The following is a 14,730-nucleotide window of genomic DNA, read 5'->3' as shown; positions in this document are numbered from 1 at the left end:
AGAAACTCTCTCTCCTCCTCTCCAAGACAGCCTCCTTGGCGGCCTCACCGAGTTCCTTTTGCTCATTGATTACTGTTCATGAAAATGGATCCTGATTTTTATATTCACAGAATCATGGGCCATATATCCAACATCCACTTCAAGGAGAAGAAATAAGAAACCTCAGATCTATGATGATGAACACGCGAACCAGGTTTGCCCCGCAAAAGCAGGAACCATTCACATCATAAGCTTGAGTGCAAAAACAACAGAAATAGCATATCAAGAAGGAATAGCATGTCATGAATGTGCAAGATTTACATATAAGAATTTAATCGATTTGCTGAGGGTGAGAGTTTTTACAATTAAACCAACATTTTAAAACAAAGGAAATAGTGATTTCCCCCTCATGAATGAAAGTTTAGCTAAAAACACATGAAAATTTAGAAACACTTATGAACGTATGTGCCTTGAGCACATTGCGCTAAGATTGCCTGATGATGAACCGTTCAAAAGCTTCAATGCATGTTGAGCATCAAGTATCAAACTGCATGAATTTGTGAATAACTTAGAAGAAGAAAGTCAATTTAATCCCTGTTTGATTGTAGTGGGTGGAGAAGAGAGTTTGCAAATCTGCATAACCCGACTTCCAGAAGAAAAAGAAAATGCCCGCAAATTAACAGGATATTTGTGATATCCTTTTCCATTTAAGAAACTACTCCGAAGCCATCCTCAGAGACCCCTGCAAAATACCAATTAAGCATATATGAGCAGAAATAAATGAAGAAATTAAAATATTTTAGAATGAATTGAATAATTTATAAAAAGAAGAGTACCCCTAGAGAAAGAGAGGAAAGAAAACATAAGAAGATGAAAAGGACCAAAAATATGGATGTGGGAATCCCACCAAAATAAATCACAGAGATGGCAGCCTTCTTGGAAGGAAAATCCCTATCCAAACTATCAGTTCCGCGATTTGGGTGAATAAATGAAACAGTCAAACTCAAGAACCATTACCTATCTCTCCAAGTCCAAGTAAAAAGAAAGAAAAAAGGGCCAGGACCTTTTGTTCACAGGTAACCTATGAAACTATCACCTTTTAACTCCAATTGGGGAAGGTTACCAGAATTGCATTCTTTATTACCCCTCCAAAAATCTAAAGAGAAGGAAAAAAAGCATGACTCAAACTGCTCAAAGATGCTTTGGCTCAAGCAATGATAACCAATTACTTAAATACCCAAACCCAGATATTTGGAAATAATTATCAGGCCAAACTAAAATAGGAGATGCCCATTTAGCACCAATCTCAGTCATCATAACCCTAGAAGAAGCAGCACCTTTCCGATCTCTAAAGTACCAGAACAAAAAATGCCTCCGAAATTACAGCAAAAGAGAGCCCAAGGACAGGCCAGAAGCAGAACTCTTTCCTAAATTGATACAATAAACCCATCATCAGCAACTTTTTATAACCAATATGCAATAGATGGATTTTTATATAATGCCCATCAGACAGTATATTCACCTAATGGTGATTTCATATGGGACTAGCATCAACTAGCTCAAACATTTTTTTTTTCTATGCATAAAATCTAACAAACAGCAGCAAGTTACAAAACTGGTCGGGGGGGTTGAAAATGAAGTTTGGGTCAATCAGGTGTCTGGGGATGGTTTGGATGGGAATGCTTCCATGGATATTATTGGAAGAGGCCCATTTGACTAGCTCAAACATTATCTGTCCTGAGTGGATTCCTTCAAAACCTTACCCTGAAGTAGCACTGGATACAAAATTTAGATTCTCGCAGGTTCACATTATAAAAACTTCAGCATCAACAAAGCTCTGTCTCCAAAAAAGAAAAAAACAGAAAGAATCCCTTTAACAATACAGGTAACTAGAATGCACTCTAGGTAGATTTTTTAGACATTATAAACTGGAGAAAAGGCATAAACACTAAAAAACATGTAGCACACGAAACAAAACTACTAGATGTATAAGCCATGTATATCTCTCCGCATGGGACCTATGTGATTAGAGAACAATGAAGCACCATAGGTTTGATCGGTTTTACACGATCCCAGGTCAGTTTTGCAAATTTCCAAACTCAACTTACATTTTACAACTGAATGAATACTCACATTACTAAAAATCGACTAATAGCAAGTGCCTATGAACAGATCAAATTACTTTAAGAATAAACTTAAAGAAAAACCCTGCGCGCATTCATCAACTATAATTTACAGGGGTTTTGAGGAGAAAAATAGAAGTATTTACCTGACTTTCTTGACAAGAATGGCCTTGAGCTTGCGCGCGAGGTCCTGGGATCGGATCTTGCGCTCGAGGTTCTTGCGGGCCAAGACGCGCTTCTCAGAGTTCTTGATGTGGCGGGTCTGCTGGCGCTTTATAAGCCGCTCAATCCCGCTCGACTGCATCTTCCGCTGCAACCAAGTCAGTGCTTGCTCTAGGTTCCCGTCCAGGACCTTCACCCGGATCCCCCTCCACTGCTGTAGCTGCAGTGGTTGGTAATGAGGCACGCAACTGCACCACTCAATGGCCTGACTCGGCCGCCGTAAGAGGCTCGACGCAAGCGTACGCAAGCGTGCTCACTGAGTTCATTCCTAGGGCTGTAAGTAACAATCAGATCGTTGGAAGTCCCTAGCCGAAGAATGGTCATGGTGCTAATTTATCGTATTTAATTAAATTTTTATATAATGTTATTGTTTGATTTTATTCATGCTTGAGTTTTTAATTACGTATAATAGTAAGTGTTTTGGATTTTTTCTTTTTTACGGGGGTGGGAAGTTCGATCATAATTCTCTCATCTGGACACCGAGCATTGAGCAAGAGGTCCACGAGTAGATTTATTTTTTTAGAATTATTCGTCCTTTGAATAAATGTTATTGCCACGTAGGACTAGTTTATGCTTATATTATTATATTTTTGTCTTCATTTGATGAAACTTTGTTATACTAAGCTAGTTTTATAATTCAATAAATGAGGTATTATAATGATGTTGAAACACTTTGCTACTCTAATTTGGTTGAAAGAAACACCTACTTCATTTTCTCATAATTTTTGGTTAGGATAAGTGGTAACATAAGAAAATAGTATCCGGTAGATGGTCCAATATGCTAGTTGACAACAATCAGTGGCTATGAAGGTGCGTGAGGATCACATGCTATTGTTGGTGAGAAGACGTTTGTTAGATATGCAAGATCCAAAGCCATTGATCCCATCTCAATAATAATAATAATAATAATAAACCAAATAATACGAAGAAAACCAAACGTTTTGATTTTACTAGTTTGGCATACAATCCAACAAGGTAGATGAGATGGTACGCAGTTTTTTTAACCATGTTGTCCCTTATGCAGATGAATACCGTGATTACAACTAAACCAAACCTAGCTTACATGATCTGAACATTGATATTGATCGGAGTTGCAACGTATAATATATGTGGTGGCTTTATGGGGCTTCAGGACCTTCGGCAAAAAGTGAAGCAAACACTTCCCATTTCGTGTTTCTTAAAAATTAAACCTACTTCAATCGACTCCTCTATGCCAGTACCATCTCTACTTTCAGAAAGAGATAGATCCTATTTTATCTATAGAAATCAGTACTATAAAACTCAAATTGAGTGAGCTAGCCGGGAATGCCAATTACTCAGACAATTTTTATATATAGAGAATATTCATTGCATGCAGCCAATTAATTTTCGTCCCCGCTCGCTCAGGATGCTATCACCTAAACTTCTGACATCGTTGATCACTTAAGCCACCTCCATCCTCAAAAGCTCGTTTAATTTCCCTCTAAAGCGACTTATCGATCTACCATGCATGCAATTTTAAAAATAAGTCGCAAGAGTAGGAGCCTCTAATCGATGCTTGTCTTCCTATAGAAAAATATAATTTTCTCCTTAAAATGTCTTATAGGAGGAGTATGGTAACTCCTTATAAAGTCTAAGATGAGTTTATTTCTAAGCCGTGTGGAACTTCTCAATATGCCTTTCACGTGTGAGCCAGTATTTTCGATACCATCATCGTGGGTAGGTCGCAGGAGCCTATCATCAGTCATAGGTTAACCTAGCTCTGATACTATATAGAAACACTCATTTCTCCCCTTAAAAGACATTATAGGAGGAGTATGGTAACTCTTTATAAAACTCAGGATAAGTTTATTCCTAAACTGTGTGTGACTTCTCAATACTTCTACATCAAAGATAAAAATGTATTTGGTGTCCCTTAGTCCTTCTGCCTTACATAGACAAACTAATAAACTGGGTTTGAAATTAATTAATTAATTAATTAGGATCGAATTGGAGGAAAGCTTTATTTAAATAACAAATTATATATGTTTTTAAGAGGTCAGATAACATTACAAATTAACCATAGTCATGGTTTATTTGTTTCTAATTCCGATCGGCAAGCATTTCTAAACTTTCCATGCATAAAACTTATAATTAAGCACAGGCAAGTAGTTCATCTATGCAACTTGAGCCAATTGATAAAGCTGTTGAAATTCTTTGAGGAACGACCACCTCCTGCAATAGTATCAAAAATCTTGGTCCTAAGTTGTGAAGATCTTGCTCTAATGCTTTCATCACCAAGAAGTTGCTCAACCTTGTTCTTAATCTCGCTGCGCGGAATGATACCATTCTCATCAGGGTCAAGTCTTACACCAACCTTCCACGCATCGCAAATGTAGCTCATGTTAAAGGGTTGGTCAGAGATGAATGGCAGGCACAAGAAAGGTACAGCACTGCATAAACCTTCTGTGGTGGAAGGCCAATCACAATTGCTTAGAAAACAGGCAGTGGAGGGGTGATTCAAGACTTTGGGTTGAGGTGCCCAAGTTACAATCTTCCCACGAGTGCCTCTGAATTCATTTGGGTATACAAGGCATGACCGGTGCTCGGAGCCGGTGATTTTCGGACGCCCCACCCAAAGGAAAGGCCTGTTAGATAGGTCTAGTCCAAGAGCTAGCTCTACGAATTGGGTTGGTTCCAAAGTTCCGACGCTACTAAAAGCAACATATATGACCGAGCAGGGTGGGTGCTGGTCGAGCCAATCTATGCAAGAGTCGTCTTCTGGAAAGAACAGTGACCTTGAGTCCCCACATTCTGGCGGAAATGGGCCAATTGGTAGGAGTTTTGGAATCCTGGCAAACTCATCTGCCTCTAGTTCATACGCTGAATTACAAAGCCACCAGTCTGTCGTATCCATGGCTCTAATGTTTCGCATGCCGTATTCAAGTGCACGCTTCATTGTCTCCAGGTCGCAGTTTGGGAGCCCCAACACGCTTTCCAAGTCTTCAGAGAATTGAGTTCGGCCTCCTCCTTCGGTTTCTGGAATGACAATTGAATTACACGTACAATTAATGGTAAATATAGATTCAGTCAACCGTTATAATGACAATTGGACTTTTCTGCTTTTTGCAGAAAGGCAAATTAAACACCCACAAAGATAATAGCTAGCTTATTAATTAGAACAACATTAAAACAATCATTTTATATTAAAAAAAAATATGAGACCATCAATCATATATTAATAAAATATATAATAAATACATAAAAATAACTGTACATAAAATTTTTATATTATACATGCATGTTCGGTTGGAGCTGGACTTTCAATGTATGCATGCCTGCACATATAACCAATCCCCTTTTTTTCATTGTTCGGCTATGTATATATATAAGAAAAATTATATATATCATACTACTATCTCATATTCATCGTATTATATAAGATGTAATAAATTTATCACCATTATGTACTTCTTTATCATTAAATGGTGTTGAATTTACTACGTCTTACTTAGTATCATTACTCTATATATAAAACTAGCTGCCATTAATTAAGAAAAAGAAAGAAAAATACTTTAGTTATAAAGAGATTATATAAAAATAAATCTACAAACTGATGTGGTATGATGTAATATGTTAGATTATAAAATTAATTTTATTATAAAGTACTAGATCTAACAGATTTTATGAAGTTACATCAATTTATAAGTTTATTTTATATAATTTCTTTATATAAATAGCAGTTATAAAAAAGCTTAATAATCGGTAGCCTTGAAGTTCTTTAATTAGCAACCAATCATACTCTTTATACCATGAGCATTGATGCCTAGCTAGCTAGCTACTTTCTCAGTCGTCAAGACATCCATTACGTATCACTTAAATGAAGTCCCACATCACAAGAAAATTGTAAGACTTGAATACTGTTCGTTATTGTTGGATTTACCCATTTTTTGGTTATCGATATAGACAAATTAGAAATTCTAGAAATTGAATCACACAAAAAAAAATATCTAATATATATGAAATCTCAAGCAAACACATAAAATTTATAAACAATACCATCGACAACGCTCATGATCTTCTCCAGTGCCTGGTTTCGTGCAAGACCTATTGCAGTACAATAAGTGGCTGACAGAGGCCAGTAGGTAGCTCCTCTAATCCCCATCTTATAGGCGACTTCCAGAGCCCATGACATTCCAAATTCGGTAATGAAACAAGTAATCTGGTCCTCATCATCGAAACTTGTTGCATTAACACGTCGTACGAGCTGCTCAAGTTTTGCAGGCATGTGAAGTAGCATGGCTTCGCATAACTTGGGGTAATCAGAGTCCTTTCTCTCATCCTCAGGATCCAACCCATCGGGGATTGACACCAAATCAATGTTCGAATCCATCAGAGATTGGGCGCTCACCACTCGCTTGTGAATGAATTCTGTGTTCACAAATGTGATTTTGAAACCATGATTTTCTATTACACGACATAATGCCATCATACGGCTCACATGGTCTGGTGCCGGATAAGGGAGAGCTAGAATATGTCCCCTTCTTCCCATGATCTCTGATCTCTAGCTCGAGATCTGTCTTTCTTCTTGCATAATGTTCGATCTGATTTTGTGACACCCGCGGCTAGATATTAAAGATCAGAAATCGTACATGATACGTTTACGAATGATCTCTGAGCGACATTTACGTACGTAAATGTTTGTTTATGCATGTCGTTCGGATGCGACCAACAACGTTTATAGGGAGCTTACTTGGGCATTCTATTCTGATTCGATTTTCGGGAAGAACAAACAGGATTTGGACGATCGATCGATGGCTGTTTATAATCTCTGTCATTCACTCGGTACGTAATTGTGTCCACTGTTTTGGATCTTGCTGCTCTTTTCGAGGACTCAAACCTCAGGCGTTCTCATTCCACGGTTACACGGTAGGTAATTAACCTCTTTACATTCCAATAGGCATCCGGATTTTATGGCTTAAAATGTGAGAGGATAGAGATACATAATTATATATATACTAGGTCAAAGTAACGTACAAACCACATTTGCTTAGTTGAATCATAATTATTTTATAAAAATAATGCATTTTTGTTAAAAAAAAAATTGATTAATTTAATCCATAGAAGGAAAGAGCAAATTTTAGCAAATATTTTTTGATAATGATAACTTAGTAAAGTATAATAATTACATGTTCGATAGATTAGAAACCAAAAAGACTTGTTAGCCTAATCAAATTCGTAGTTTTACCCTTTATATGTGCGTCGAATATAGTGTTTTTGAGTAATATGTAATAAGTAAATTAGTAACAATACAATGCAAATTTGTTGAAAGGAAATATTATATTGAAAAAAGAGCATATCCTCATTGTCTTAGCTATGGGAGTTCATTTAACACATCCTTCAGCAGTTAATTCCTTAGCATAAGATCATAAGAGTTAGATTATCTTTTTAAGTTATATGATTGTGGATAATATCACAATGGTAGAAATTATTGATACAAATTACAGATTGAGACAATGATATCATATGCCTAAAAACAAAAATTGTTAATCACCAATTTCTATTATTCCTTGATCTTACTAAATACAACTACATCCAATCCACGAATACAACTGTTGACAAACCTTATTCCAGGCAGCTATAATTGAAGAAAGAGGTTTAAATCCATATAGAAGAATTTATCAATTCACTCACATATTACTCAAAGATTATTATAATTAAAATATAAACATAGCGTCAAAACCAGCAAAAGTTATACAAAATATATATTAAAAAAAAAAAAAGGCCCATGAACATAGTTTGAACTATCTCATACAAATCTAACATAATAAGCATAATGAGGTAGTTAATTTTATGGACATAAAGAGTTTATAATGGTACATACTGTTTCATGTTATGGATCGTATCAGCATTTGGAAGGCCGCCTTTACACATTTCAAGCACCTCAGCACAAGCACGAGCTTGCCATTCGGGATATGCAACTAATAACATCAAGATCCATGATGTTGTGATGGCAACAGTCCCGTAGCCGCCAATATATATAGGATTGCAATTATCCACGATGAACTTTTGGGGAGATATCCGACAAATCACCAGTATTTTTGGCTCCTTCAAGTATCATTTGCAGAAGATCCTTCTCGTGAGTTGTCTCCATCCTTTGTTTAACTACCTTTATTATCACGGAGTTTATCTCTTTCTCTAATTTGCATATCTGTCTATTGATCTTGCTCAGAAAAAACCTGATTGTTGTAAGATCAAGTTTAAATTGGTTGAAACCAAGTTAGGGATGTTCACAGATTATAAAATATTTATGAACTAAATTTGATAGTAAAATGCAGCGCGTACTCTGATGATAATAGATTAAGGCCAAATATAAACAATGAAAAATTTTCACAACAACCAAACATCTTCAAAATTTCTTGATGATATTTGTAGGAAAACTTCAATGCAATGGTAACTCAACTTGGGGATTTTGAGAGTTTTCTTCGACATGATTTTTTGGAGAGTTCTGAACTTCAAGAATATTTCTTCCCCTTCAAGATAATTGTTTCCAAAGCAAACTCTGGAAATCACATCCCCAGACAAGGTCCTTAAATCCTTGTCGATTTTAATGTATGCAATTCCTCCCTCATTTTCAATCCTGATTTCCCATGCTCTGAGCATTGAGGTTGTACAGTTAACCATTAAACTCGGCATGCTCTTCAAAACAAAGTTGCAAGAAGAAGTTTGCATCAAATCTTACAATTTATATCATGCAAATTAAATAATCCTTTGATTGACATTGATCCATTTTAATGGCAAATCTTGACTTGTACTGGCTTCACTGTTTGAAATGGATGGAGAAACAAGAAAATAGTGGGAAAGAAAGTTTGCTCTGATTATTGCTTTGGAAATGAAGTAGTCTTTTATCAATTAAAAAGTTATTTGTCTTCCATACCCATTGGGAAATCTTACCTTGACCTTGTCCATGTAGAATTTAGGAACTATTATCTTCCTTTGGTGGGCCCAAAGTGGGCCACTTTGTTGCAATTCCCTGGCCCACCAAGGCTCCCCTCTCCTTGGTTATGTAAGAAGGTTTTCCTAGCTTCAGAGAAGTACAAAGGCCAATATCCTTCACCATCTCTATATCACCTGCCGACAATATTTGTATGCTTCCAATTGAAAACATGAACATCGATTCTGCCCACCAATGCATCAGATGATATCACTCTGACTTTGGTTGATAACTCCAAACAAACAAAAAAACAATGTGGGACGGAGAATGAATATTCATAATATGGGTTTTGCACCATTTGCTTAACAATTTAGTGCATGCTCCAGCTCTTCAACCCAAAAATATATATATTTTTTATTTCTACTGAAAAATACAGTCTTTCATTTTTGTCCATGACTTATAATGATCAAACAGAAAGGATGAGGAGAGGTGTATTAGAAAACTATTAGAATTAATTGTTACTCATAGACATCGATATTTTGAAAATCCTTTTCGATTTTTTCTTTCTTTCTCTATGGCAATGCTATAAAAATCTCCATCCTCTTAAATGGGCATTAGAAAAATAAAACAAATCATACCATATTCATGTCGCCACTGCTCCAAGTAAGGGAAGATCATCGAAGGCCAAGCATGAGAAATATAGTTAATGTTGGGGTTTTGAATTAGTTTCTACAGCAGCTTAGACCTTAAGATAGATGTTCTTTATGTATGGGATATTCCCCAAAAGAAACGAAGGGGAAGGCCCTTTAATCCCTTGCTTTTGGAGCTTTGATCTCAACCTTTTCGGCTTCAATATCAAGGAGTCATAGAGATGCAAACTGAATACATTATACAAGTAACCCACCCAATAACACCAACACGATGATCTTTGCTGCAAGGATTTGCTCTTCTCCCATCATCATCATCATTTCTTTGCTTCTACTTCCAATGCCTGATAAAATGCAGGGCGTCAATCAAAGAGTAGATGACCCATAGTGATAGAGAAGACGAAGAAACAAAGAAAGAAAGGAGTTGGCCTTCTAATCCCTTGCTTTTGGAGCTTTGATCTCAGCCTTTTCGGGTTCAATATCAACGTCGTAGAGATGCAAACCGAATACATTATACAAGTAACCCACCCAATAACACCAACACGATGATCTTTGCTGCAAGGATTTGCTCTTCTCCTATCATCATCATCATTTCTTTTCTTCTACTTCTAATGCTTGACAAAATGCAAGGCGTCAATCAAAGAGTAGATGACCCATAGTGATAGAGAAGATAAATAGACAGAGAAAGAAAGGAGTTTGGTTTTAGAGAGAGAAATGAACAAGAATATGCAGAAAAATAGAGAAGACGGAAATGTGGAAAAAATTAAATAGAAGAACTGACATCTTATACTTCAGCCGACTCCACATTTGACCATTTACATGACTAAAAGACAAATAAACCCTCGTATAAATTGACACAAGAAAATAAAATAGAAAGATAAAAAAGTATATTCATAAAGAAAACAATACGCTCACAGTAGATGGGGAGAGTTAGAAGAACGTTAATTTTAACAGAAAAATAGGAAAATTATAACAAAAATCGTTAAATCAATAAAATTCTATTAGATAACTACTTTTTATATATAAAGATATATATATACACGTGTAGAGTGTATATATATAGAACTATAAATAAATAAAACCGCTCGATCGACAAGATATTTCAGATCACCGACTTGGTCAAATCTAGGTTTGATTCATTTTATTTATTAAACGAGTAATTATTTGTAAATATGATAAAATTAAATTGTAAAACTTTTTTAAAATTTATGATTTTTATACTATTATCTTTAACTTTATAATTAGAATACTTTATATATATATATATATATTACTTGAATCCTTATTAATATAATTATTGATATAGGTATATATATATTATACAAAGATATTTATAAAGTTCAAAATTTTTTTGTTATAGTTTGTACATGAAATTTATATAATGTGTATAATATAAATAAATTTATTTATTTTATAAAAGAATTCAAACTTGCTCAAATAATAAATAAGTTGTTCGTGAATATAAATTATAATTCGATCGACGACAAGGTCAAGTTGATCAACTTATATTTCAATGAAGATTTATAAATTAACTAGACTTAACAGCTAATTACGTACCCCTCACAAGAACTCACTTCAAACCCAACAAAACCAATATCGAACCGATATATAGTAATGGTTCATATGGTGTGATCTTCTAATGTTCATTATAATATTTTTAATATCATAAATTTAGATTTTAAAATTTTTGTGATTATTCAATATCACTATTTTTAAGTTCATAGATTGTTTGTTTTTTAAATTCATAAATTTTGATGTTTAAATTCATATATGTATATACATATACTAGTACATCATGTATATGCATATCACATATAGACTATTTATGTGATTATAAATATCAGGGTTTTTAACTTAATAAATTTAGATTTGAAATTTATTTAGATTTGAAATTTAGTATATAATAATATGAATACTATATATATCAAAGACGTATATTGCATGCATGTATAGATATTATATATACAATATATATATATCATACTCACTACAATAAAAGAGGATTTTTGGGACGAAATTTAACAAAATTGTTTGACAGCATTCGAGTAGAAAGTTTTTTTTTTGAGACGATTAATTTCATCCAAGATAAACGGTCAAATAGCCAAATCATTACGTCGACCGTGAATGTATGTTCAAACACATTGGGCTGAGTAGTTACTTGTTTACTTGCTGGTTGTTATGAGCTATTAGATCTATAGTTTCTTCTTATGAGATGTTTGGAGAATGAGTTGAGATAAAAATTATGTAAATAATAGTAAGATATTCTGTGAATAGTAGTAAAATTGTTTGAGTTAAGTATTTATTAGATTTTAGGAATGAGCAGTGGCGGAACCAACAATTGTGTTGGGGGGTCAACATTTTTACTATACAACATGTAAAGAATAATGATAGATACAATCGTAGGGTGTGCAAGCTCTACCCACCATTTAAAAAAAAGTAGGGTTCACTATTAAAAAATAATTTTTTCATGTGGGTCCATGGTCTTAGATTTATCTACTTTTTTCAAAAAGAGTGAAGAATGAGACTTGCACATCTTAAAACTATTACATCATTTTTCTAATATAAATTAAAAAAAAAAGATTAAAAAATCATAAGAACATAACTATATATAAAATTATATCTCAACAATTTGCTATATACACGTAGAATAAAACTCTAAACATAACTTAATATATATTTTAGATTCTAACGATAATGTTTCATAGAATAATATTCATCTATTATTATTTTTTGTAATCCAATATTTAGAATTTATTTTATTCATACAAACTATTAAGGAATCTTTTAGAATGTCATCTTTTGCTCTAGTATGTAAGCTACTTTATTAGATTTCATGCAAAATTTAGATATTTTTGTATCACATTAAACATATAATACTATAATTGAGAGTTTAAATAAATTCTTTTCTTACTTAATGAAGTCAAGAGGATAAAATATCTCAACTATTTTTCATATAAATTATCGATCTTAAATAATTTTTCTTATATTTTCATATTGAATTCCATATTAAGAAATCTAATATTGTATATCAAAAAACTTTGGGATCTATATAATAAGCTTATTATTTCTCATAAACTTAGTTTTAATTTTAATTTTAGAGAGGTCACATTCTTAAAAATAAATAATATATAGAAATTAAATAAAATTTTAAAACTATAAGAAAAAAATTAGAGAGAGACATTTCTAGATAGATTGAAATTTTAGAAAATTTTAGAGAGCATATAAGGATTATAAATTTTTTAGGAGGGCCATTTTCTACATCTATATAATTATGTAGAAAATCTAAGTGATATGTTGTGTTTTTAAAACGTTTTGGGAGAGCCATGGCCCCCGTTATACTTAACGTGGGTCTGCCATTGAGAATGAAAGAAAAAAAAGTTGAATAACAAATATTATAAAGTTAAAATATTGTTAAAATATAATTTTTTAATATCATCTTTATTTTAGAATTCAAAAAAGTTGAATTATTTTTTATTTGAAAATTTGAAAAAGTTGTAATGATTAATTTGAAAAAATTATAATGATTAGTTTGAAAGTGATTGGATTTAAATGATATTTGAGAAAAAGAATGAGATCGATGAGATATATTTCCAAACATCCCCTTAATATACCTTGTAGCTAGGGTTGTTATGAGTTAATAGACCTAGTGTCATATATACTTCAATTTTCAAGTATATGTTTAGTGTTTTCTTGTGTTACATAGATTCTAGTTATTGGACTAATTTTTGCCTTTTCTTTTTTAATCGACCAGTTTAGTGTATTTATAATATATTGTTCACATTTTTTTATGTGTTTTAGGTTATGATAGTCATACAGTTTTATACAATTTTACTACTATTTTTTTTTTTTTTTTTTGTTAAAGACAAGTGCCGATTATTTTTAGTGGTCAGAAATATTTGTTCACTAAAAATGCTTATTTGTAATGATAATTATCTTTGATAAACTTTGCTTGCATCAATAGATATCGTCGTAAGTAATCTTTTTAGGCGATAATTAATTTTCAGTCGCAAATACTTATTTTTTAGGTGATAAATTTCACTACAAACAACCAAATCACTTACTATTGTGGCTGACTTTTTCTGAAGACAAAAATAGCCGAAAAAGAATTCTACTTTTTACGTTGCCCATTAACCACTTTTTGCCACACTTTTGCGATGACATTTTGGGCTATTTCTGTTGAAGAAATTCATCGCAAATAACCAAGTATTTCAAATGAATCCATTGAGGCAAAAATCAGAGAATATGTCATGTTGTACTCCCGGTAGCTTGCTTGCGATTAAGAGTGTGAATTTTTCGACCCTCCTAGGGAAAACCGACTAGACTGGACAGAAATTCAGTTTTCGGTTCAATCTCGAGATGTGATTTTTTTAGACTGGACAGAATTGCTTTTGAATATAAACTTTTTAAATATTATATATATATAATATATTATTTTATATAGTATTTATAACAACCTGCTAGAAATTTCATTGTGAAATTTATATTAGTTTTAGGAACCTCGTGAAAATTTCATAAGTTTTCACGAATCCATTAATCGTATAGGTTTTAGTCTAACTAAATAGTTAGTGTTATTATTTACTATGGTATTAGAAGTGTGTTTTTTATTATTGGATATAGTTAGAAGTGTCAAAATATATTATGATTTGTGCCATTAGACTCAGAGGGTCATTTAAGGTCTTATGGCGCAATAACACTTTTTCATATTTTCGGACGAAACTTTGGTTCAAAATTGTGGATATTATTGGATAAAAATATCTTAAGTTAATTTTATAGATATTATTAGATAAAAATATCTTAAGCTAATTTCGTGGATATAATTGGGTAAAAAATATTTTGAGATGATTTTTGTAGATATTATCGGGTAAGA

The 14,730-nt window shown here is 33.1% G+C and overlaps 1 protein-coding gene, 1 long non-coding RNA gene and 1 pseudogene across 2 annotated transcripts; all 3 read right to left on the bottom strand.

The window, feature by feature from the left end:
• Window positions 1–279: 279 nt before the first annotated feature.
• On the bottom strand, window positions 280–2,640 carry LOC122306909. The gene is made up of 2 exons (XR_006241565.1): window positions 2,249–2,640; window positions 280–721 (listed from the first exon to the last, which is right to left on the bottom strand). It is a non-coding gene; the product is annotated as an uncharacterized LOC122306909 (long non-coding RNA).
• Window positions 2,641–4,281: 1,641 nt separating this feature from the next.
• On the bottom strand, window positions 4,282–7,183 carry LOC122308011 (UDP-glycosyltransferase 83A1-like). Its single transcript, XM_043121159.1, has 2 exons — window positions 6,342–7,183; window positions 4,282–5,321 (listed from the first exon to the last, which is right to left on the bottom strand). The coding sequence occupies exons 1-2, from the start codon at window positions 6,832–6,834 to the stop codon at window positions 4,456–4,458; spliced, it is 1,359 nt and encodes a 452-aa protein (XP_042977093.1). The 5' UTR covers window positions 6,835–7,183; the 3' UTR covers window positions 4,282–4,455.
• Window positions 7,184–8,098: 915 nt separating this feature from the next.
• Window positions 8,099–10,502, bottom strand: LOC122308012 (annotated as a pseudogene).
• Between the last annotated feature and the right edge of the window lie 4,228 nt (window positions 10,503–14,730).

The sequence above is a fragment of the Carya illinoinensis genome, chromosome 4 (assembly GCF_018687715.1).
Source record: "Carya illinoinensis cultivar Pawnee chromosome 4, C.illinoinensisPawnee_v1, whole genome shotgun sequence".
Taxonomy (NCBI): Eukaryota; Viridiplantae; Streptophyta; class Magnoliopsida; order Fagales; family Juglandaceae; genus Carya; species Carya illinoinensis.
Note: the sequence above shows the minus strand (reverse complement) of the source record. Positions and strands in the feature narration are given on the sequence as shown.

Coding starts and splice junctions, on each gene's coding strand:
- LOC122308011 (XM_043121159.1), bottom strand. CDS start 6,834: ATGGGAAGAAGGGGACATATTCTAGCTCTCCCTTATCCGGCACCAGAC. Junction 5,322..6,341: donor GATCATGAGCGTTGTCGATG/GTATTGTTTATA, acceptor TTGTCATTCCAG/AAACCGAAGGAGGAGGCCGA.